This window comes from Periophthalmus magnuspinnatus, chromosome 1 (assembly GCF_009829125.3).
Source record: "Periophthalmus magnuspinnatus isolate fPerMag1 chromosome 1, fPerMag1.2.pri, whole genome shotgun sequence".
In the NCBI taxonomy this organism is placed as follows: Eukaryota; Metazoa; Chordata; class Actinopteri; order Gobiiformes; family Gobiidae; genus Periophthalmus; species Periophthalmus magnuspinnatus.
The window spans coordinates 13,172,185-13,198,906 of NC_047126.1; the positions used below are offsets into that span (position 1 = coordinate 13,172,185).

Here is a 26,722-nt window from a genome sequence, read left to right on the forward strand (position 1 = left end):
CACCGGCAGAACGACGCCAAGAGGGCAACAAGGAGAAAGCGAAACGCAACACACGCAGTATTTTTGGTGCAATTGGTTCTGAAATTCCCCTGTACGTTTCCTCGATTGGTTGAAAGAGTTGTACAAGAGACAGAAACAGGAGCCCCCACGCGTCACAGGGGAGACATGCAGCCGGCGCACCGATGGACTTCCCTGCTTCTGCTAGTAGCGCTTATAATACAAGGTAAACACAAAATTATACAAAGTTATTTATTTTTATTTGAGCACTTTTAATCACTTTTTTCGCTGCGTAGTTGTCTGCTTCCTTTGCTCATAGTTTGTGGCATCCAGCACGTCTCCACTCTTGTGCGTAAAAGTGCTTTGGAAATATGATTATTATTTTAGGTTTTGAAAAGACTAAAGGTATGCATTTCTCCCTCTCCTCACTGTTATGGCAAAATAGGCCACCGTGTTGTCGAAAAGGCAAACATGTAGATGAATACTAATGTTGCAATCAGGAAACCCAGGCGAGATACAGATTTGTTTACAGAATCCATTTCCTTCTCTGATTTAGAAACGCCGTGAGTGAGAAGTTTGCTCTTGGTTTGTGTGCAAATGTTTTATTTATCCGAATTGCATTCAGATAGGGGACAGTTTTGTGAAGTAAGGTGAAAATTGCAGTTTTACTAAAAAAAAAAAAAAAAAAAAAAAAAAAAAAGTTGTTGAGCTACTTTAACCAGGGCGGTGAAACTAACTGTAGCATAAAGTCGACTAAAATAGAACTGATCCCTGTCACTGATTGATCGATGGGGAAATGCACTTGAGAGACTGAGTGAAAAATGAAGGAGCATCTGATTTTATTGGAGTGCACTTGGCGGCGTCCTCATCACTGACCAGCGGAGGCGGGAGAGGCGGGCTCTTGACCTAAAGCTGCTGTGTGAAATAGATTCCTGCACGCGCCGTAATTATGCTGCGGCATTTCAAAGCGTCAACGTAAACACTTGCTCCGAGGGCGTAAATAGCAGCTATCAGATATTTGCATGGTGGCAGATGGAGGCTGTGCTGTGCGTTATCAGGCACCACACACTCTGCTCCATGCGTGACCCTCATGGCTCTAGGTGTTCTCCGATTTCTCTGAGTGGATTTGTGAAAAGTTATTTCACACAGGTTTGGGGAAAAGACGTTTTCAAAAAGTCTAATCTAACGCGCCAGAGGAAGCGTCCTTGGAGGTGAACTTGGATTCAGCACACTCTGTATGCTAACTTCACTCTTCTTCTGGCAAATGGTTATGCAGTATGGAAAACTTTAAACGACTTTGAAAAAGTTACTCAACCAACATGAAAGATGATCTACTACAGTGACTTACAACTAATGTTCTACAAATGTTTTATTATAGAAGCATAATGTATCACTCATCAAAAGGAATCTATGCACCAATACTAACCTCTACTCTGCTGCCACGCTCTTTATGTTCTGTTGTTATTGTTACAGACAGGGCCTGCCCAGCCTCTAAGCAGATTAAGCAGCTGCTTAGGGCCCCGAGGCCAGCAGATGGCCCCCAAGAGCCCATACACTTATATTGAAAATAATATATAAACTTTTATTGGACACAGGGCTTGTGTGTTTACAGCAGCCTAAATGTCCCTTTCAAACAATTACATTTGTTTTGTACCTATCGTAGCAAAATATCTACTGCTGCCCACATTTGTTTTTGAGTCGGGCAGAGGTGAGGGCAGCTATGTGTTTCCACCGGTGCAAGGACCCTTTATAATGAAAATGTAACCCAACTGTTGCCAACTGGAACACATTAAAATCCACCAGAAACTTGTCTAGAATTTCAGAAATCTTAACCCCCCTTATATGTTTGTGTACTGTTGTTGTGACTATGGTAGTTGTGACATTCTGGATGTTTTCAGTCTAATGTTGGTCATGTAAATACAAATACAACTGGTCGTGGTGATGAGAACAGAGTCATAATGTCAAATGTGAATTGCCAATAGCTGAGCCAGGAGGCATCCGCTGTCATGGGCCCCAGAGACAAATTTAGCTTAGAGCCCCTGGTTACAGACTTCATCCCCATCTAATTAGAAGAAAACATTCTTTACTAACATTACAATAGAATGTTATTGCAATGAATGAATGTATATTGCAAATATTTCAGTACTACTGATTTAAGTCCACTGTCTGGTCTGAGCATGCATGCTGAGTCTGACCATGGCTTTATCATGCCTGCTATATTACACACTATGGCCTAGAATAGTTCTGTCCTTCCCTCATGTTTTCACATATAGACCACATATAGTAGTGTATATAGTAGTCTGCTGCAGGTCTTAAAAGTGGGCCAGAGCAGATATGTTACTTCAGCCTGTAGGTACATTCATGCGGCTGCTGTCCTTTGTATTCAAATACAGCCTGCTCCTCTAATGTGAGTGAATGCATGAGCGATGATCCGGTCACTGGTTATGTCACACATGCATTTATAGAGCAGAAAAGCAGAATGGACTTCAGGGGGCGTGGCCAAAGTCTCACTTCCAAAGTGTTGTCATCGCCACATTTTATAGGCCTCACTCAATGACTGTCACCGTCTGTGAGCTTTTATGAGCTCTAAAACTGCTCATTTGGTTTAAGGAGTTTTATTAGGGCTTCAGATTTGAGCTATAGGGTGGAGTGCTGACGCGGGCAGTTTTGATCACCTTGATGGGGCAAATTTCAGTCATTTCAAAAGATTTTCCGCTAGAACACAGCTGTACAAGGTGGCAAAAATCTCTCTAGTTAACAGATAAGATTAGTTGTGAAAATAAGTGCATGTCCCAACTATATAGATGGATTGGCAATATTCAGTAGCAGTAACTTGCAAATAAAAAGAAAAAAGCATCACTGGACAATGGGTATAAAATGGCATAGTCATGAGGTCATTAAAAAAAACAGATATGTTTTAAATGTGTAATACTGACTGGCTGTAAATTCATTTTCAAGTATTTTTTGGCTTGTTCTGACCAGAGACTTCACATTAAAGGTCCTATATTCTGCACAATCTACTCTTGTGAGCTTCAAGCCATGTTATAATACTGTTACTTCATCAAAAACATACCTGGAGTTGTGTTTTGTTTCATTTACATATGTTGCGTGATCCTAGTCTGTCTCCACCCCCAAAACTCAAAATGCTCTGTTTCACGTTATGATGTCATGAAGTGGTAGTTTTGAAGTTACATTTTACCTTTTGTTCAGTAGAGATTGGCAATTCCAGGACTGAAATTATCCAAATGATTGTAGTGAAGGTGCATTGAGTTTAAAAACACAGTGGTATTGCCAGATGACATCAAAAGGTGGAACAGAGTGTTTTCAGATTGAGAGAAGAAGGTAAATATGCAGGATTTATGTGTTGAACATATGTGCAACAAACAAAACACAACTCCATGTATGTTTTGATGAGGAAACAACATTAACATAGATCAGAAAATAGCTTAATACAGGCCCTTTAAGTATATCTAAAGCGGACACTTTGTACAGTTTTAAAATCCCTATTATTTTGTTGGATTACCTCTCTAAGTAGCTTGAATGACTTTCCAACATAAAACATATTCAAATTGATGCAACCCAGTTTTGGGGGAGTGCGCCTTGAGGGGACGACGTGCACATTCTATTTGATCTGCTCATTTTCAAACGTGGATAAGTTCATTTTGAGTCATCATGAAAATACATGAGTAGTCAGGGATGTGTGCAGTGTTCTGTGAAAGTCAAACTGCTTTTAATAGAGCTATTTTGGACCATTTATAGTACCATCATCTGAGGAGCGGGAGAGACAATCAAAGATACATCTAAAAAAGGAACTGGACTCAGGAAGGAGCGGTGTCAAAACTATTTTTCACGTCAAGGAAGAAGAAGGAACAAAATATCTTTTAAGATATAAAGGCCACATGAATCTAATATGAAAATTAACATTCTAGTTTATGTATAACACTGGTGGCATAGTTGTTGATTGCTCACAGGGTTCATTTGGGTGCGGGTGGGGTCACACAAGTGTAGTTTAGATGTTCTCCTCATACCAGCATAGCTTTCAGGCTCTCCTCTGGGGCCAGAACTCTCATGAAAATTAGACTTAAAGGTCCTATATTACAAAAAATTGATCTTTAAGTCCTATTATAATGTTACCTACTCAAAAAACATGCTCAGAGTTCATTTCATTCACACATGTTTGAGTAATCCTTTCTTTAATCTTCTTCATCTCTAAAGCTCAAAATGCTCTGTTCAACCTTGTGAAGTCATGAAGCGGTAGTTTTCAAGCTACCTTTTAACTTTAGTTCAGCAGAGATTAGCAATTTCAGGTCTGAAATCATTCAAATGATTCTAGTGAAGGTGTATGGAGTTTGAAAGCACAGTGGAACATTTCTTGTATTACCATGACATCACATTTTTGAGAAAAGGAGCCTAAATATGCAGGATTTGTGTGTTAAACATGTGTGAATGAAATAAAACACAACTCCAGGTCTGTTTGTGATGAGGAGACAACATTGTAACATAGATCTGAAAATAGTGTAATATAGGCCCTTTAAAATCGGGACTATCTTGGTTATATAAACAATAAATAAACCCACCTTCTATGTTGAGTTTTTTTGTGGTAGCTTCAGCAAGAGCATCTGACACAAAATACGAATAACTGCCCACTATAAGGCAGATATGCTGTGGTGATGCTATGAATGGTAACAGACTTTTACATGAAACTCTTACAAATGTGTTTTATATTTATCAAGCAATCTGTATTTTAAAGAGTTTATTGTGATATAGAAGACTCCATGTTGTTCTAGAGATAATTCAAGTTCTCTGAGAGGAACAGGAGAGAAGAAGGTGTCTAAAACAAGTTTATTTATCATCAATCCAGGACCTGCAGACATGAACACTCATCACATTGTGGCACTATCGTCAATTCAACTCTGGCCGTGCTTCCATTGTAGGGAATATTATATGACCTAGTCATGTCAAAGTTAGTCATGAAAATCTTGTTCGGCAGCTGTCTTCTCCACACCCTAAACCCTCCAGTTGTGTTTCTTTCATGAAGCTCGCAACATTCTCTTCTGTTCTTTCCCCCCACATAATCTCAGAGGTAAACAAACCGCTCTTTAACTCAGTTTTATTGCAACAAAACTACAATAGTTTGCAGGGTTTGAGGGGGGATTTGCTTGATCACATAGTGGGTCTATCTTTATACAATATTTACAACATTGTGCAAGAGGAAGAAGTGGAAATATGCTTCTGCCCTCTCTCTCTGGTTTAAAAGCTTTTGCATGCTCAGGGGAGGAGGGTGGAGGCTAAATTGCGGCTCTCACGGTATCCTCTCAAACACTCCTCCATCACTTATACTGCTCTGTCCGTCAAAGCCACCACCCTCTATCTTGCTCCTCATGTCTTCTTCATAACTGGCCCATATTAAGCCTCAAGTAGCTCTCCTAAGCTGACCTATGGCCCTCATAAGCCTGGGTTGACTCTTGGGACCCTCCCCTGGTTTTCTAAGTGAGTTTTGACATATTCTGCTCAATGAGGTAAATTATTGATATTCGGGATATGACTCGAGTCTGCACTGTAAAAGCTGACCCATTTTTTTTTTCATTTTAACTGAATCTAGTGGTATTAAAATGTGGGTTTTTGCAGTTATTTTTGATTGACATATTGCAAGTATTGCTTCAGAAATCTCTAAACTCTCAGTGGGTCTGACTGGTGGGACAGTCTTTACCCAGAGCACTTTACTATGAGATCAAATTTATTTTTCTCTTTCAGCTTTTCCCATTCAGGAGAACACTTATTTAGGCTGCAAATAGTAGCTCTTCAGAGTAAATATAACCCAACCTTGCTTGAACGCAAAGTTTGATATTATGAAATTTGAAATATTAAGTTCATGCTGAATGCAGAATCCAAGAAATTAACAACATGAATTAACAACTCTACTGCTTACATCGATTTCACATCATTTTGATAATTCTTATTTCCAATAGAAATCTAAGTTTAAAATAATTCATATTTAGAAGTTTGACGCAATATTGAGACTTTATTTTATTTAGTTTAATCATTGTATTTTAGCGTATTAGACGGACTGTCCAAAGGTTTTTAAACACATTCTGTCTGAAGCACATGTAGCATTTTGACAACCAACGTCAAATAGATATTTTTGTTTCTATTTTTAGCATTCTGTCAGTGAGATTTTCCCACCCAAATTCCACCTGACTCTATGCAGTCCATAATCTTCACAAATCCTTTTGTAGCAGGTGCTTTGTGCTCACAGCCTGAACCTTGTGGAACTAAAGATGAAATTTGCTTCACTTCTCCTCTTCAAAAGCAATTCACAAAACCAAAATTTGTCACTACTGAGTCATCTTTTCTATAAAATGCTTAAAGGCACACTATGTAACTTTTTGGGTGGAGGGTACACACTTGCTTGTCTTCATGGAGAAGCTATATGTTTGACAGTATTGTCTTATTACGTATGTATTTATTGCTAAAATACTTCAACATGTAACATAAAGGTGCAATTTGCACCTCTAACCATTTCACTTTTGACCATCCAAACCTGTGTCTGAATAGTCGACTCTTTCCATTGTGAGCAAGACCAGAATGGTGCAAACCTGTAGCTCATTTTCTGACTTAATTGCTTCTTTTATGATTTGTAACGTGAAATTCATCTGACCATGTTAAATGTGCGTCAGCGTAGTGTCAGGCTTTGATTGTAAGCTTGAGTTTGATCAAAGGGCTGGTACAGTCGGTGGACACATAGAACGTGGCTCTATTGAGAAACGCCTTTGTAATTACTCTATAGTGTGTGATGAAGCACTGTGACGAACCCTTTTACTCAAAGTCATTTCAAACCTTCTGGTCCCGAGGCTTTGTGGAGCTGAATGCTCTTTTACTGTATATTTCAATTCAGATTTGACAAACTTGTGGAAGCATGACAAAATCAGGGCACTTGATAATGAGTTTGGGTGAATGTAAATGCAATTCTGTTTCTTAACGCTAAATTAAAGATGCACTGTGTACCTTTAGTGGTGACGGGCATGCTTGTCTCCATGGTGATGTTAAAGCTTATCCTGGAATGGTCATTGAATGAAACATGTCCATTGTTCATTTATTCAATTACAGATGTTTTATTACTCAGAAACACCATAACAAACAAGTGTTCTTACTGTGCGGGCTCACCTCTTCACAGATCTGACTTGTTACTTGGTCTGCTGGCATCACCTGCTTGTCTCATTGAAAATATAAACAAAATGGTTTGCAAATGACAGAACCCCCGCCAGAAAAGTTACATAGTGTACCTTTTAATATTCTGTGTGAGAAAACTCTGTTTTCTCCTACTTCAAAATGTATTTGAGCACAACGTCAGTGTGAGCCATGCTAAATAGAAAGAACTCTGATTCGCATAATCTCCAGACTGACATCTTAAGCAGGCTTTGGCTCCCGTCTGTCTCCTCATCCCTTGTCTCCTCTCCATCCTGCTCTCTCCTAGGTGTTTCTCATTGCTCTGGGCCTGTCTCCGGAGTGTTGTCACAGAAGTTCAGCAGCATGTCAGTCTGTGGTCTGACTCAAGACGTTTATTGTCCTGGCTCTGCTTTGAGAAGCATCTGGAAGTAATAGGGTCAACTCTTTGTTTTTATCTATTAGGTTTTCAATAGTTATCAAATAAATTTTAATATCAGAATAATGCACTGAGAACAACAAGAGAAGTGCTTTGTTTGCTGGGATATTCTTTACAGTCTAACGGATTGTTTGGCCACATGCTCTGAATAGAAAAATAAACTCTAAGAAGGACACTTAAAAGGTCTGTGAAACACTCCCTCTGCATGCACTGGATTCACTGCTAAAGAGATCAAATTGACACATTTGTAGAACATACTGCCTTAGGACAATTATAGTTTGTATTAGACCTAATATGCAAATTTGACTTTTAACAGCTCATTCATATCGTAACGGTTTCCCATCATTCGCTCACTCAAAAATATATTCTGCTTAATTCATACATGTTGGGGTATTTTGTCTTTCAACTGAGACATTATTCTGTACTTGCTTCAGATATTTGTCAGGCAAATACAGGTTTATATCAGTCCAGTCCCCATGCCCTCCGTTGTGTCTCAAGTCCAGTTAAAAATGATCGTGCAATCAGCTCATTGGTCACCTGTGATTTACAAATAAAATCAAATTCATTTCACCTCAGATTAGCAGAGTTTAGTGTTTCGCCCATTGACAGTGTGTGTCCCCGACTGACTAATCCACCTGTCAATCACACCCATTTGAAAACAGGGAGATTCACTGGTGATTCACCAGACTCACATCTTACTAAAGTATTGAAGAAGTCTGTAATCTGGATTCCAAGCAAGCTCTACGTAGGATTCAACAACTATCAGTAGGCAGGGCCATCTGCATGTTCCTGCAGTGCTGCACGTCGTTGTTATAACGTTTCGATTGATGTAGCATAAAGAGGCATGCACAAATCAGTTCATTTTCATAAATAAGTAAAATGTAAAATAATATTAAAAATGTGTGTAATAAATTTTAACTAAATACCACAAAAAGCATTTACAATGGGGCAAAAAGTATCAGTATCAGTCAGCCACGAATTGTGCAAGTTCTCCCACTCCCTATAATTTTCATCATGCGTACACTTCAACTATGAGAGACAAAATGAGAAAAAAAATGTAAAAATCCAGAAAATCACATTGTCTGATTTTTAGAGAATTTATTTGCAAATTATAGTTGGAAAATAAGTATTTGGTCAATAACAAAATTTAATCTCAATACTTTGTTATATACCCTTTGTTGGTAATGATAGAGGTCAAATGTTTTCTGTAAGTCTCCACAAGGTTTTTCCATACTGTTGCTGGTAGTTTGGCCCCTTCCTCCTGCAGATCTCCTCTAGAGCAGTGATGTTTTGGGGCTGGCACTGGACAATACGGATTTTGAACTCCCTCCAAAGATTTTCTATGGGGTTGAGATCTGAAGACTGGCTAGGCCACTCCAGGACCTTGAAATGCTTCTTACGAAGCCACTCCTTCGTTGCCCAGGCGGTGTGTTAGGGATCACTGTTATGCTTAAAGACCCAGCTGCGTTTCATCTTCAATGCTCTTGCTGATGGAAGGAGGTTTTCACTCAAAATCTCACAACACATGGCCCCATTCATTCTTTCCCTTACACGGATCGATCGTCTTGGTCCCTTTGCAGAAAAACAGCTCCAAAGCATGATGTTTCCACCCCCATGCTTCACAGTAGGTATGGTCTTTGGGTGCAACTCAGCATTCTTTCTCTTCCAGACACGACAAGTTGAGTTTTTACCAAACAGTTCTATTTTGGTTTCATCTGACCATATGACATTCTCCCAATCCTCTTCTGGATCATCCAAATGCTCTAGCAAACTTCACATGGGCCTGGATTTTTGTTCACCGTTCTTGTGATCATTTTGATCCCACAGGATAAGATCTTGCATGGAGCCCCAGATTGAGGGAGATTATCAGTGGTTTTGTATGTCTTCCATTTTGTAATAATTGCTCCCACAGTTGATTTATTCACACCAAACTGCTTACTTACTGCAGATTCAGTCTTCCCAGCCAGGTGCAGGTCTACAATTTTGTTTCTGGTATCTTTTGACAGCTCTTTCGTGTTGGCCATAGTGGAGTTTGTGGTCTGACTGTTTGAGGTTGTGGACAGGTGTCTTTTATACTGATAACAAGTTCAAACAGGTGTCATTAATACAGATAATGAGTGGGGGACAGAGGAGCCTCTTAAAGAAGAAGTTACAGGTCTGTGAGAGCCAGAAAACTTGCTTGTTTGTAGGTGACCAAATACTTATTTTACTAAGGAATATACCAATTAATTCATTAAAAATCCTACAATGTGATTTCCTGGATTCTTTCCCCTCATTCTGTCTCTCATAGATGAAGTGTACCTATTATAAAAAATACAGGCCTCTTTCATCTTTTTAAGTGGGAGAACTTGGTGGCTGACTAAATACTTTTTTGCCCCACTGTATATGTATACAGAAAGCCTACAGAAAGATAAAAATATTAACTGGGTTCATTCATCACAAAAATCACCTCCATATGTGGAGGTTATTTCTGTGATCTCATTTTTGCGTGCATTGCATTCTTCCCTCTGCACTTTGCCATAGTTATTATTAGCCAGGTGTATGTAAGGAGCAGGTTAACGCATGACCCCATGACAGCACAGCAGAGGCATGTTTTCAAAAGCTCTACTCACATAACCTTTGTGACTCAGTCCTGCTGCTTTTTCTACATCTTTTTTACTGCCGGTTCTTTTGAATGCTTCCCACTGTTCCACCAACAACAACGCTGTATCTTCAGTTATAGTCAGATATAAACCTGGAGTGTTGAATTTGATGGACTCATGACCTACTTTAGTACTGCTTTACACAACATGAGGTAGCAGTAGCAGATCTCAGCTGGGCAGAAAATGCCACTTTATCTTGTGCCACTATATTTAAACCTTTCACTGTGGATCTTGGAGATATTTTTACCACATGCCTTCCAGATTTTTATTTTTCTAGGTAATTAGTAAACAAGTGCTCCCATATTTTGGTTTATACTGCACCCAAAGGAACCTTGAGCTCCCCAATAGAGATATAAACAAGCCCACAGCTGTCTACTTCCACGTTTGACTGTCAGCAATAGTTGAAACTGTGACTCAGGATTGGGGTTGGCACTCGAATATTACTTATTAGAATAACATAAATAGTGCAGAAAACCAAAAGATGAAACACACAAACCTGGATATGAACCTGAAATGTCCTCACTGTAACGATAAAGTTAACTCAGAAAAAGTTAGGAAACACAATGCACCTCCTCAAAACGTGACTAAAGCAGAATAGGGATTAGACACCTATATGGACTTTTTATTAAGTTTTGAGTATTGTGTGTTTCGTATTCCCAAGTTATAGCAAATACAATGTACTAAGTTAGATAATTTATTGAACAAAGCTAAGTAAACTTATCTGTAATCCCTTTATTGCTCAAAGTTTCTAGTACTTGTATGAAAATTAGGCTTCAAGCTTTGCACCCTGACCTTTAATAATTAGGAAGAAGATCGCAATAGTTAGGTGAAACTTAACTTCCCTGTACGTTTTCTTCTTTGTCCTGTTTTCTTCATTTCTTCACCATAGACTGATTATGTAAATGTACATTCATTCCAAACAGAGTTTGGTGAGTTGCAATAACTTTGTATTGAAAAGCTGTCGTCCCTGTATCTGCTGCTGTCAGGCTCATTATTTTGGTCTTAAAATGTTCATATTAACCTGCTCTACATGATGCTGTTTTTTTTTTTTTTATTTTGCAATTTTGCCTGTAAATCAAAATATGAACATTAATAGCAGGCATGTTAGCAACAGGTTTGATTGAAAACGTTGTTAAGCACCGCTGGTTTAGCAGGGAGTTGACGGGAAGGGATGTTATCTTCATCAGCCTGGCTTTGGATTGGCTCTTTGGTTGCTGTGATAGAATTCCAAATATAGAACTTGGCTCCAAATTGGCCCCTATAACTGTTAGCCCTGATGAGCTTCATTTCACTGGAGCTGGACGCTATGGGTGACATCACACTCGTTTAATCCACTTCTTTATACAGTGGACTATGACAATGACAGTTTCTTGATGCACATACTTTTTGTCCTTTATCTTTGAGTATCACTGTTGAGTATCACGTCACATTCAGTGCTCCAAAGTGGTACTGGTGACTGTGGTGTGAAGCATAGAGGAGTATTTGGGGATTTTACAATGACACTGACAAAATTAATGAGCTATGGAAATAATGAATGCCAAATGAGAGGCCGGAAATGTGCTTTGGAGTTGAGTTTACTGTATGCTAAAATCTGAGAAGTCAAGTGTGAAAGTGGAGTTAGGGAGAGACAGGCTCTATCCACTTTCAGAATCTGCTTTCAAATGCATTCATGTCAAGTGCCAAGGTCAGTGACCCACTAAAAGTGATGAGTGCTTCAATAAATTATACAATTTGCTTATAGTGAAGGCTGGCAAGGGATTCTGGGTAACCAAAGATGTACTCAAATATCAGGTTGTCATTTAGTCACAAAATGATCACCTGCCTGGATAAATTAAAATGGAAGAAGAATGGAAGAATAATTAAATGGATTTGATTTGCTGTGCTTGGAAAAGCCAATCCCCCCCCCCCCTTCTCCCTCTCTCTCTAACTCTCTTTCTTTCTTTCTTTCTTTCTTTCCCCTCTCTCTTTCTTTTCTTTCTCTCGATAAAAATAAAGCAAAACTGGTCTAGAATTATTGATCATACAGTCAGTTTCCAATAAGATTAAAATGCTACTAAAAAACATTTGTGCTGCATACATAGTAAACTGAAGTGCTCTCTCGTAGCGCTCTCTTCATCTTTGTTCTTTCAGAGTATTAATTTTCTCCCTCTCTCTCTCCCTCTCTCTCTTTCTCTCTCCCTCTCTTTCTCTCTCTCTCCGTCTGACTCTCTCTCCATCTCTCTCTATCTCCCTTTCTCTCCCTCTCTTTCTCTCTCCATCTCTCTCTCTCTTTCTCCCTCTCTTCATCTGTGTCTCATGCTCTGTCTCTCTCTTGCTTTTTCTTTCCCTCTCTCCACCTCTCTTTCTCTCTCCATCGCTTTTTCTGTTTCCCCCTTTCTCATTTCTCTTTCTGTCTCACTCCATCTCTCTCTGCCTTTATCTCCCCCTCTTTCGCTCTCCCTCACTCTTTTTCTCTCTCTCTCTCTGTTCCTTTCTCCCTCTCTTCATCTGTCTCTCACTCTTTCTCTCTCTTTCTCTTTCTTTCTCTTGCTTTTTCTTGCCCTCTCCCCACCTATCTCTCACTCATTCTTTCTCCCTGTCTTCATCTCTGTTTCTTGCTCTTTCTCTCTCTTTCTTTCTCTCACTTTTTCTTTCCCTCTCCCCACCTCTCTCTTTCTCTTTCTCTCTCTATTTCTCTCTCTATCGCTTTTTCTGTTCCCCCCTCTTTCTCTCTCTTTCTCCATCTCTCTTTCTGTCTCTTTCTTTTTCTCCCTCTCTCTGACTCTGTCTCTCTCCATCTCTCTCTGCCTTTATCTCCCCCTCTTTCGCTCTCTCTCTCTCTCATTCTTTCTCCCTCTCTTCATCTCTGTTTCTCTCTTTCTTTCTCTCACTTTTTCTTTCCCTTTCCTCACCTCTCTCTCTCTTTCTCTTTCTTTCTCTCTGTCTCTATCTCTCCCCATCCATCTCTCTCTTCCCCCTTTTCTTTCTCTCTTTCTTTCTTTCCCTCTCTCCATCTGTCTCTTTCCTCCTCAGTGTGCTTCTCGTCCAAAGCAGAGGACCGTTTGTTCCGAAAGCTCTTCAGACGATATAACCAGTTCATCAGGCCAGTGGAGAATGTGTCTGATCCGGTGACTGTGGAGTTTGAGGTGTCCATATCACAGCTGGTCAAAGTGGTAAGTCGCACACTCCAGTCTGTAGTAACGCAGTAACACACATCATGGGCGTGTGCTTTGTTTCTATGTGCACTATGGGACTTTTTGTTTTCTATGGCATTTTTCTATGACAGTAATGGTCAAATTTAATATAGTCTTACCCACAACAACAGCATTCATCTGTGGGAGCTGGAATCGCACTGCCAACCTGTGGGTCAGTGGATTTGACCGTTCTACCAATGATGTTCATGTTGAGCTGTTGCAGGATTCAAACTGCAAAGCTTCGGCTCAGTGGACAAACACTCTACCAACTGAGCTACTGTCGCAAATAAGAATAAATATAAGATAGATCAGTTTAATGCTTGTTTGTGTGACACTAAACAACAAAAGAAATAACATCCCCATGGAGATCAGCAGAAAAGTTACACAGTGCACTTCAAAAACATTACATATATTTCAGGTAAACGAAATTGAGAAACAAAAGGATATGTAGGGGTGGTCAAATTGAGCATATTTAACCTGAGATTGTGACAGAATTGATCATTTCTTTATTTATATTGGCCACAAGTCAAAATAGAATCAGTATAATCCAGAATAAGGAAAACTAGACATTTTTTCTGGCAAATTATGAAGTAAATTGTTGTCATGAGCTAATTCAAGTTTGATAAGAAGTCCAAGAAACATAAGCCTTAAACCTTTAGCCCCTTACTCAGACTTTTTGTTTTGTTTTTTGTTGTTGAATGGTGGAATAGACAGTGAAACACAATCTTTATTTAGTTCCATTTCACAGATCCCTGAAATGTCAGTATATGCTCTTGTCTGCGGCTCTGCTAATGTTAACTGAACATATACACGGTGGTGGTGGTTATGGGACCAAGTGGTGCACGTACGTACCCTCCTGTGAAAAGAAAGCTTTCAGCTCCAAATGGAAAGCCTCAGATTAAGAGAAAAATGCCTGCAGGAGCCCAGACTGATATGTGCGTTCGCCAAGGTGAAATGAATCTAAAGGTGAAAGTGTGTGCGCCGTGTGGAGCTTAGGTTTACACATATGTTTGGTCTGGGAATGGGAACAGTTTGAGTGAGATTGCAACTCCTGTAACTCCATCTATTATTAAAACATCCCTGTGTGTGACCTTTTCAGTCATATACAAGTGCATTCCATCAAAATATCATGTTTTTATTATGATTTATATTTGGTAACTGAATTTCATTTTTCTCTGTCTACAGGACGAGGTAAACCAGATCATGGAGACAAATCTGTGGCTCAGGCATGTAAGTATTTACACAAATACCACATGTAAATTATGCATTGCTGAAACACACTGTATGGGGAATGTTTGATTATATTACATCAGAAAGTGGGAAGTGGTGGTTTGTATTCATAATATTCCTCACAATGCCAAGCTTTTCCATAGTTCATTAGGAATAACTCAAAACTTATTTTTAGGTCAGCTGTTTTGTTCTTTATTTTCTTTCTCGATACATTTTGGTAATTATCTAACCACCAACATTCAGTGGTTACGATTTAAGGAGTGTCTTTGTAACCGGTAGAGCATACATATATAGTGACCATAGATTGTATATATAAATGGACATAGCTAATGCACCAGCCACCGCGTTCCCAATATGAAGTGATCATTGGTGAACTTACGGCTCCATCGACTCTGGCTCCAATTCACTTTACATTGAAAAATTGTCCCTCCTCTCTTTGTAATTGCTGCAGTGAGCCTTGTCATTTTGGTATTAAAATGTTCTTATTAACCCGATCTACATGATCCTGTCTATTTTGTCTGTGAATCAAGATATGAACATTAATAAAAGACAAATCAGGTGCCTTCTTTCCCCGAGACAGCATTGCTAAGTGGGCTAAGGAGCATTACCTACAACAGTCTTGCTCCGGTTTGGCTCTTTAGTTGCTATGATCCTCGTGGTCGGAATTCTAAATGTGGAACTTCACTCCAAATTTACGCCTATAACTGCTAGCCTCAATGAGCTTCATTTGACTGGAGCCGAACGCTATGGGTGACGGCACATTCACTTAGTCCACTTCTTTATACAGTTTATGATTGTAACACTTGGTTGCTATGCCATTTCTAAGTTTCTATTGGTCAGTTACTGGTCTGTTTTGGAGACTGGCTCGAGTGAGTTGAGACTGCTGTTGTTTTGGCGTGGGTTACAGCCTACAGTTGCCCCTATGTTCAGAAAATAAACACCCTCAAGAAGTCTGTTGTTTTTTTTTTTGTTTTTTTTTTACACCAGAATGCTACAATATAAAGCATATAAGCATGGGTTTGACTGATGAATTAACTTTTTTCAGCTAAACAAAATTATTATCTTGAAAACTCACAGTAAGAGTGTAGCGTCTTACATACATTTTCACTCTTCGTTCTCTGCCATTCCTAAATTTCAAACCAAAACAGTTTTCCTTAATAACATACATTTTGTGTTGTGTTGTGTTGTTATACCCGTGACTTTATGAATCTAAACTCATTGCACTCTAGCTACCAAACTGTCATATTGTGATGTTTTTACTGATAGCTGTGCACTCCAATTAAACCACATTGAAATGCCTGAGACAGCTGATATGGTAATGGTTGTGTGTAGTGGCTCTGCTGTTGAATGCAACAAGACATCCATAATGAAAGACCGTGTCAACACCACACTCAACGATAAAGACCCTGGATTGGCTCCAGAGGGTTTACAGTGGCCCATCCATGTGCACTGCCATTGATGATATTTATGTGTGTCTCTGCCAAAAGCTCTATGGGAGATCCCTGTGGCGAATATGCTGTTTAGTCATTGTACATTTACAATCAAAGGAGATTATTTTTCATGTTGCTTCAATCTCTTTTGATAGCTTTGTGGGCTTGCTTTTGTATATTCTGCCTTTGTATATTTCTATATATAATTGATGGCTCTGGAGAATGCAAAATGAACTGACCATTTGTCTCATAATTGTAGTTTTTTTAGCCATTGTAAAAGAGTCATTGAATATAAGAGGCACAATAGCATGATTACCATACAGTAATTGTGCGAGGAGACCACAATCATATTTTGTGTGTATTTATACTGCTTAAATGTCGCTGCATATTTCTCTGTCAGTTTTGCCATTTGTTTCCATATCACAAACAGAAGCCATAATGAAGCCATATTATCAGTAGGTCTTCTCCTGCATAGGTTAATTGCATCACTGGATAATTAGCTCCTAATACGGAGCATGTTGCTTTTTAATAAGCATGTATTGACATTCAAACAGGGAGAGTAAAACGGCGTGCCACATGGTGCTGTTGTGGGACTGTATAGGTTTCTCAAAAAAAATAATTTTGATAAGTTTAAATGTGCAGGAGTCATTGCAACTGGAACTGCTTAGCCAATTTTATTTATTATTTTTATACCATATTTAAAACAACTGGTAAATTAAACACATACTAAGCAAGAAATTATACAACTTACACACATAAATAGATCAGTTTCAAATGTAAAGGCATCAGGGCAAGTGGAACTGTGTAGTAATATCAAAGCTTATTAATAATAAACGATAAAAAGATACATATATTTTAGATTAAAAAGTATCTTAAATATCTTATCTTCACTCGTTATAAGATAAAAGTAATCAGATTTTTTTTTTCTTCCTCTCAACAGTCAACATAGGACTGTGTAGTTGTCCTTAAGAGGTTGATCAGAAAAACAAATATGTAACTGCTGGCTTCTGCTTGTCAGATACAATCTTGTTTGATAACTTGCTGTGTCAACCCCTAAAAGAAGATGGAGGGCTTTAGTCCAAACATACAACAAGCTAAAAGTATAAAATATCACACAAATGTACAAGGTTATTAATTATGTGTGTATGTATGTTTGTCTTTAGTTTGAACTATCTCACTATTTTGTAAATAATAATTCATTCTGCGGCTGCTATCACAAACGATTGCCTTGCCCACAAATCAGGAGGTCAGCTCGGTGGAAAGATAAATAGAAAACCCAGTGTAGCATGAAGTGGTTAATTAAACAGCTCCCAGGTCGTAACAGGGCATTAATCCTCTTTCCTAATGAATGAATTCATCTTGAATGACAGGCAAATAACCAGGACTAATGGCACTATGGCTTAAGAGCAGTTACCGATGGCTATGACGAGAGAATGCCAATCCAAAGCATTCATCTTTTATTGAAACACTGCTGTTCTTTCATTTGACAAATATTATAATATATCTCTATTATGCTGAATCTTTTGGAAAGCACGGAGCCCTTGAAAATCAGAGATGTTTTGGTGATATCCATATTTGTGCTACATCAAAGGAGGGTTTGCCTGCAGTATAAATATCTCACTCTCCAGAGTTCGTCTCTTGTGGCTCGTCTCTGTGTCTGCTGTACAACAAACTGTAGAAAAGTCATATTCAGCGTAAACAGTAAGTTCTGTATTTTTCAGATCTGGAACGACTATAAACTAAGATGGATGCCAGCTGAGTTTGATGGGATTGAATACATCCGAGTACCGTCGAACAAGATCTGGAGACCTGATATTGTGCTGTATAACAAGTGAGCCAGTTGATTATTATCATTACAAATACAATGTTTTTATTCAACTTATGAATTCATAATGGTAATTAGTGTGCATCAAACCTGATTGGATAATTTGACAGTTCAGATGAACACAAACCACCGTGCTTCTACATGTATCATTCTGGAAAGTGTTATATAGAAAGAAAACCAATGACACAATGGCCATTTAGACTGGTCTGTGATTATAACCACCATTATGTATAGACTACCGGTTAAAGATGCAGTATGCAACTTTTCTGATGGGGGTATAGCACATGCTTAACTCCTTAAAGATATCAGTGCTTTGCCTTGAATGTGCATGTCCACAGTGCACATAGACTGCAGATGGAGACTAGCCATTTAGCTACAATCTGGTGTGGAATATCTCTGATTTTATGTGCTAAATGTCTCTGTACATTGACTCTTTAAAAGACAATATCTCTTTAAGACTAAACTAAACTAAACTAAACTATACTAAACTATAAGTATAGAATTTAAAAAGTATTAATTCGCAGGCATTTTTATTGCTCAAAAATACTTGCATTCTTACTGTGAGCAGGGTCACTTCTCCGCTCATCTGGGGTGTAACTTAGCCTGATGGTGTCACCTGCTTATCTCCAGAACCTCCTCCTGTTCAATAGTGCACCTTTAAAATACTGCTTAAAACTGATATTATAATATTTAGCTCATTTGAGATCCATATCTGAAACCATATACCATAATCCATGTTTTTTTTTTTCCATAATACATTTTTATTCCCAGCATTTTTTGACTAATTAAACTCATAACATGCTGATATTGATATTGTTTCACATTTGATCTTTGTGTTTAGCGTGGTTCATCCTCCCTAATCATATAGAGCACATTGACATGAAATGAATCAAAGAGGATTTTAAGCAGCACTAGCCACTTCCAAGTCCCACTGTCATCTGTATTTGAATCTCTATAACCTCGCCTTTTATCTTCTCTCCTCTTCTTTTCCTCGCTTCTATTTTCTCCTCGCTTTTTCCTTAATCATTTGACATTTCTATAACATTTTCCTCTGATTCAAATCCACCATTCCTCCTATTTTCCTCCTGTTCTTGCGATGGCTCATGTGTGCGCTAACACACACATACACCTCACACACAGTGCTGTAGGTGACTTCCTGGTTGAAGATAAGACGAAAGCTCTGTTGAAGTTTGACGGCACCATCACGTGGGTCCCTCCAGCTATTTTCAAGTCCTCCTGCCCCATGGACATCACGTATTTCCCCTTTGACTATCAGAACTGCTCCATGAAGTTTGGCTCCTGGACGTATGACAAAGCCAAGATTGACCTGGTGCTCATTGGCTCTAAGGTCAGTCCTAACACATTCTACAGAGCTACAAACTCATATATGAATCTCTATCACCTTTAAGAGCAACATGGCGTCATTGTTCTGCATGGCTTTCAGAAACAGTAATTTAAGCTCATTGTTTTGGTTTTACAATCTACGACTGAACAGAATTTCATACATATTTAACACTATACCTTTTAAGTTTGCATTCATTTCTCCAGATATGCATCTGTTCAAACTACTGCTATTCACAAAAGTCATTTCTGAATATACAAACTTCAAAGCAAATCTCTCTATTCTTTTTTGGGAATGGAAGCTTCATTAGTACATAATTCCATTCACAATTTACAAGTATGAAAAGAGTTGTTGTACATTACATCACAAACATTTCTGATTACAGTGCTGTTTTAATCGCATCATAAGGGGTAAACAATGTGTAGAAATGTTTTTTAAGGGGCACATATTACGCGACTTTGTGATCTATGTTAATGAGAATGTTTTCTTATTACAAATATACCTGAAGTTGCATTTTGCTTCATTCACACATGTTTAACACGTGTTGAAATCACTCTATTCCACCTTGTGATGTACTTCCCAGAAATATAGGAAGTACTATGTTTTTAAACTCCATTCACCTTCGCTGGAATCATCTGGATAATTTCAGCCCTGAAATTGTCTTACTGAACAAAAGGTTAAGTTGAGAACCACTGCTTATCATGACATCACAAGGTGGAACAACATTTTTAGCTTTAGAGACGTAGACAGACTAATAATAAAGGATTACTCAAACATGTGTGAGTGAAACAAAACACAACGTTAGGTATGTTTGATGAGGTAACAACATTCTAACATGGCTTAAAGCTCACAAGAACCTATTTTTGCGTAATATAGGACCTTTAATAATAACACCACAATGGTCCGGTTCACAGTTGAAATCTGTGCGTGTGCTTGTGTATTGATGCTGTGTGACAATAGTTTGGTGCTGTGATCTAAACTCTGCATGTTTAACCTTTTCTTGTTCTTTGCTTGCTTAGAGAGAAGCTCCTGCTTGCTTTCTTTGTTTCTCTGCTCGTCGTAAGAGGATATTTACTGTTAACATTATCTCTGCAGGGGTAATATATTGTATGGATCAGTTTAACTATTTTTAAGTATTTAAACAAATTTAAAACCAAAAACAATGAGCCCGTATATTGTACATACCGTAGTCCCTCATTTACAGTCGTAAGTTGGTAAGTTGGCCTTTCATACCAGTTTGAACGCAAATTACCATGGCTAAAGTTGTTTATCTGTTGCCTAGGTGAACCTCAAAGACTTCTGGGAAAGCGGGGAGTGGGAGATTATCGACGCTCCCGGCTACAAACATGACATCAAGTACAACTGTTGCGAGGAGATCTACCCCGATATCACATACTCCTTCTACATCCGCCGCCTGCCGCTCTTCTACACCATAAACCTGATCATCCCCTGCCTCCTCATCTCCTTCCTCACGGTGCTGGTTTTCTATCTCCCGTCCGACTGTGGAGAGAAGGTCACGCTCTGTATCTCCGTCCTGCTCTCCCTCACTGTCTTCCTTCTTGTTATCACGGAAACCATCCCCTCCACGTCGCTGGTCATTCCGCTCATCGGCGAGTACCTGCTCTTCACCATGATCTTCGTCACCCTCAGCATTGTCATCACTGTGTTTGTGTTGAACGTCCACTACCGCACGCCCATGACCCATACCATGCCGGCCTGGGTGCGTTCCGTCTTTTTGACCATGCTGCCCCGGATCATGCTGATGCGCAGGCCGACGGACGCGGCTGCCGACGACTGCGCCAAGGTGGGGGGGGTGGATGGCAGTGGGGAGGCAGGAGGAGCCGGAGGGGGAGGGGGAGGCGGAGGAGGTGCCAGAGGAGCGCATAAGAGGAAGAACAGTCTAATACAGGTGAGTGAGGAGTAAAGCAGGGGGGGGACGGGGTGTTCTGGCTATAGGGACAGTAATGATCCATCAGTGAAATAATACAGATTAAGACCAGTTTAAACAGCACCACCTGCTCCACCACAGAGAGGAGGGGGGGTAACAGATGAGCAAACAGAACAGCCACACAGATGCTCTTTTGGTACAGTGGCTTTCTGCTGTTTATGTGTTTGGCAGACCACACACTCACCACTGGTCTGGACATTTCTTACAAAACAGGACTTAGGGATGTCAAGATTAATCAGTCTCTTGTAATGCTGGAAGAAGTACGTAGTAGCTTTTGTTACAGATAATGGAGCAAACAAAATACTCAAGTAAAAGTAAAAGTATCACATCAAAAATTCTGCTGAAGTAAAAGTATTAAAGTATCTCTTTTAAAATGTACTTTAAACAGTAAAAAGTAAAGGCATTTTGTGCATATTTTGAGATCTAAGATGTTGAAGATTTGTGTTGGATTTTGTTCAATAGAAACAAATGAATCAATAATTTCCTAGCTGTCTTTATTTGTATATTTTTGTTCTTCTCAAATTATGAACATGTTAAAAATAAACCTTCAGCCTTCTCTGCAGATTTCAAACAATAGTAAAAATACTGTTTGTTTTCAATCCAGTTCAAAATTAAAAGTACAGATACCTAAAATTTGTACTTTAGTATAATACTTTATTACTTTTACTACTGGTCAGTTGGGGTTATACAGGTCACAGTGTAAAAATAAAATAATAACCCTGATGAGAATTTTAGGGGGAGTTAAGTAATGTTCAAATTTAATCTATACTCCAAAATAAACCTAAATATAAACATGCTTTTTATCTGGATGTTTATTTCCAAATGACCTTTTTTCATAAAGCTGGCCCCATAAAGGAATAATAACTGTGAATACTTGAATGCAATAACTGTATTTTTTCTCATCACAATAATCACAAAAGTGCTAAAACTGTATATTGTGACATCTCTAATACTGCCTGAAACAGAGTAAAGACAAGCCAAGTTGCTCTCGTTGTCTAATGCATGGTAAATTTGGAGACCTGACTTATGTAACTGAATCTTTAACAATATCTGGCCTTAACTCACACATATAATCAGTCAAGTTAAAGCATTATCAGGTTGAACTAAAATGGGGTTGAGCTTTTAAGCCTGAGTCACCTTCCCCATACAGACCTGTCAATGTCCAGTAATAAATATATAACATAACATATAACGCCACAATTAGAAGAGCACTTGGCTTCGCAACTAACACTCTTACCAAACTACTCAGTGCAAAGTATAAGCCGGTATTCCCCTGACAGCAAAAGCTCTTTCTTCTCTCCTTGTTACGTACATTATAAGAACTTAAAGACAAGCTCAACACTGCCTAAATCTAATCAAAGCAGAGAGTTTGGGCTGCGGGGATGGTGCTAGCGGCGGCAGCAGCAGCACTTCCAGTAAAAAATATGAGGAGCAGCTAAAGGGAAGAGAATCAAGTGTTACTGTAACTCTGTGTGAAATGTGATCCCCAAAGCGTGAGTGGGAGGAATCCTTACACAACCCCACATATAACAAACTCTTACTGCATCATAACTCATCTGCAGGGCCGGTATCCATCTTAATATAAGGCTCTGTATACTCTGCATACACTATAACAACTACACTATGAATTACCCACTTACCACAATGAGCCATAGAATCATGTACTTGTGGTACAGTACAGTTGTTTAGTTGTAGTAGTAGTTATTAAAGTGATCATAGCAATGCTCGATGTAGAATGATTGTAACTGTGTAGGTATTTGGGCTTGGAGGAGAAGGAGAAGCAATAATGAGTAGTAGTAAGATCAAAAAGCATTAAGAATCATAATGTTGTGAAGCAGTGAGGAATGTAATGAAGTAAAAGTAGTAAAGTAATGTATTTAAGTATACATTTTAGATATCTGTACTTCGCTTAAAGTGGATAATTTTTACTTTTACTTCACTTTTACTTTTTTATTGTTGTCTGAGTCGTGCTGAAAAGGCTGAGGGATTTATTTTTAACACATGTGTAGTTTGACCAAGCAAAAATATACAGATAAAAACAGCTAGGAACATTTTTTTTTGGTTGTTTCTGTTGAACAAAATTCAGCACAAATCTTTATCAAAATCACTACATTTGAAGCTTTAATACCTTTACTTAAGTATATTTTTTCATGTGATACTTTAACTTTAGTATCTGTATTTTTACTTAAGTAACACAATTACTTATTCCATCACTTCACTGTGTCGTAATACTATGATAATACACTGTGTTGTAATACTATGATAATACTGCAAATACCGAATATAGTATAGTACTGTATTACTAGTAGAAGTAAAAGCTGTAACTGTTGGGAGTAATTGTAGAAATAGTAGTGACGTAAGTAGTAAATTGAAAAAGTATTCTAGAAATACAAATTCTAGACACACAAAGTCAATATAATAATAACAATAATAATAACAATAATAATAATAACAATAATAATAATATTAATAATAATAATATCTAAAATGAGAGAATCTATGTCACAATTTTAATCTTTTATTTTCATTATTTTTTTTAGTTATGCTTTCACTTCCCCAGCCTATATACATGTTTTGTTTTGCTTTTGTCTTGCAGCAAGTAGGAGTCGGTTCTCTCAACTCTCTGGACTTCAGCGACAAGTTCTGCCCCAGTGAGGCGTGTACGGGGAAGAAGAGCACGTGCCCCTGCCCTCACGGGAAGGAGACCCCGGAGCACGCGGACGGAGGCAAGATGAGCCGCCAGCTGAGTATGCAGAGTATCAACACAGTGGTGGCCTTCTCCGTGGTGTCGCCTGAAGTCAAGCAGGCCATCGAGAGCGTCAAGTACATCGCAGAAAACATGAGGAGTCGCAACAAGGCCAAAGAGGTCAGCCGTACACGCTCTGCCATATCCTACTTACATCAAAATTAAGTACTGCGTTTTCCACAACATGTAACCAGGCAACAGAGAGATCATTCTGAGTGTTTGTGAAGGTTTGGTTTGTTGAAATTGAACTAGAAAACACTATACTACTGCAAAATCATCTTATCTACAGGGCCTGGTTAGTACTTGGATGGTAGACCGGTGAAAAAAACAGGTCTCAGAGTGAGAATCCAGTGAGAGAAACTGTTGTGTCCTTTGGCAAGACACTTCACCCACATTACCTAGTATGAATGTGGTGTGTGTCTAAAAAAATCGCTATATAAATCCGATGCATTATTATTATTATTATTATTATTATTATTATTATTATTATTATTATTATTACTGTTAAGCAAAACTATTCTATCAAACTCTATTGAAATGACCTTGAAAGTCCTCCTAAAAGATTAAGCCCAATATTCACAGGACACAGGACACAGCCACATTTGTATTTGCGGAGTACAATTTAGCCAAACCTCTTCCTTCAATAAAAACAAATCAACCTGTATCACACATGTATTCCAGTCATGCACAAACAAACAGAACTAAGTCTTTGGAGAGAGAGCTTTGGGGAAGCTGCTCACCTGCTGCAGTTGTCAGCAATGGGGCAGGTTTGAAGTGAATTATTCCTGATTTGAGCCGGGACCCCTCTCTCTCTCTGTCAAATACAGTTGCAGAATGTCCCACAGGCTTACAGCAGCTTTGATATGTAAAACACACTCCTGTATCTGCTTTGTCTGAAATGCCTGTCACTCCTTTGAATCCCATTATCATAGTCATTTTCTCTATCAATAAATGGTGGATTAGATTCCATTTCATTGGGATGCAAAAAATTTCCAAGGTTTTAAGTACTTTTATTTTTTCATAAACCTTAACTTCACCCCATCAGCTCACCATCTTTTGAGAGTGAATTTTAACAATCGATAAACATCTTACACTTGTTACTGCAGCAACTTTTTGAACTTTTCTATTTTGTCCTCCCCTTTTACTCACAGGTCGAGGATGACTGGAAGTACGTTGCCATGGTGATTGATCGGATCTTCCTGTGGGTCTTTGTAACCGTGTGCGTTCTCGGGACTATGGGTCTCTTCATGCAGCCCCTCTTTGGATTTGTCTCCTAACTTTTGACCAATCAGAGCAGAAAATAGACTTTTGAAACCCATAAGCACAACTGGACGTGCCGACATCTCATCTTTACTTGTACGTTTCTTAAATTTCAAGTGTCAGTGGAAAAAGTTGTGTGATAATAAAGATTTTGGTAACATTGTAGAGGAACTCGCACTGTAAAGCAATGGTAAGTTGTTCAAGTTGTGGCTAGTATTTACAAAGATGTCAGTCCACTGTCTTATCATGAATATCATACTTATGTTGAATATCATTTGCCAGGGACAGGTCTGTCTAAACAGAGACACTGTTGCATCAGAACCATGTGGAAACAACTACTTGTGACTATCCAAGACTGCATGAGAGAAAGGAGAAGTAGGGCCAACAGTTCATTCTGAAACAAGTTCTTTACTCATGGTTCAAAATTGAGTTGTGGCCCTTTAATTTAGACTGGAGGTGGAATAATTCTCATTAGTCATCAAAGTTTGTTGCTTTATTACTGCTTAGTGGTGGGAGTTGTTCTTGAATGCTATCAATGAATCTTTATGTCTGTACTATTGGTCACAGCAATGCACACACATAAAATGTGAATACTTCATCTATGAGGCCTAGAGAGCTAACCTGGCTCTGGCCAGATTGACATGTGTTTCCTTTTGAACTCTGTTCTACACATTAATCTGGGAGGGCTCTCGATGAAAAGATCAAAACCAATGATCAGAACATTCAAACAAAGACTTGTTGAAGTGGCACAACAGCGGAACAAGGCGAGACATCAAACTTTAGTTAAATCCAGTAGAGAAAAGCACAGGCATCGTACCCGTTCACAAATGCACAAAGCGCTTCTTCCCTCTGCATGTTTTTCAAAAACAAAATATCTGTATTTCCGCTAAAACAGGGTGGATTATGTCAGTGTTGCTATGTTTGTTTTGGTTTGTTCGGCACTTCCGCCCAAACCACAGTGCTGCCCTGGGATTGGTTAATTTCGATGTGGGACGGTGTTTTATGCAAACACATCAGCTGGAGCCAAACAAGGCAGATTCTCTGGAGTTTGTGAACTCACAAAACTTGTGAGAAGTCATCTTGCTCCCAGGACAATTAGACAATAAGTTCTGTGGTGAATGCTTTTCTAGTGACCCACAAATGAACTTTTTAAAAACGTTTTTTTTTTTTTTTTTGGTTGGGTAAAGTTAGTTTGGTTTGGTTATTGTTATGGCATTAAATAAAATTTCTAAAAATTCCAATTTCAAGGCGTAATCGGACCCTTTGGTCTCACACACACATGAGAGGACTGAAAACTGTCATAGTTTCTTTTGGTTCCACTTCTTCAAGCAGAGCGCTGCTGCACGGTCAATCACACTCAGAGCTTTTCGTGTCATCCCCAATTAGACTGGAGACGTTCTGGGCAGGGCTTTATAATAAAAATATGTTTAAAAAGGGCAGGCTGTTGATCTTTTTGTAATTATAAATCATGTGTTTATAAATGTTTCATTTTCACACTCTAATGGGGTTTGGACCCGTTAAATATT

The 26,722-nt window shown here is 38.7% G+C and overlaps 1 protein-coding gene across 1 annotated transcript; it reads left to right on the forward strand.

Moving 5' to 3' along the window:
• On the forward strand, window positions 1-25,470 carry chrna6 (cholinergic receptor, nicotinic, alpha 6). Its single transcript, XM_033968777.2, has 8 exons — window positions 1-223; window positions 13,255-13,394; window positions 14,601-14,645; window positions 17,797-17,906; window positions 19,041-19,248; window positions 20,525-21,151; window positions 23,787-24,056; window positions 25,088-25,470. The coding sequence occupies exons 1-8, from the start codon at window positions 166-168 to the stop codon at window positions 25,211-25,213; spliced, it is 1,584 nt and encodes a 527-aa protein (XP_033824668.1). The 5' UTR covers window positions 1-165; the 3' UTR covers window positions 25,214-25,470.
• Window positions 25,471-26,722: the final 1,252 nt, after the last annotated feature.

Bases quoted from the DNA above. Each gene is read 5' to 3' on its own strand.
- chrna6 (XM_033968777.2), top strand. From the start codon at position 166: ATGCAGCCGGCGCACCGATGGACTTCCCTGCTTCTGCTAGTAGCGCTT. The intron at 21,152-23,786 runs GTGAGTGAGGAG...TTTGTCTTGCAG, and splicing joins GGAAGAACAGTCTAATACAG to CAAGTAGGAGTCGGTTCTCT. The intron at 24,057-25,087 runs GTCAGCCGTACA...TTTTACTCACAG, and splicing joins GTCGCAACAAGGCCAAAGAG to GTCGAGGATGACTGGAAGTA.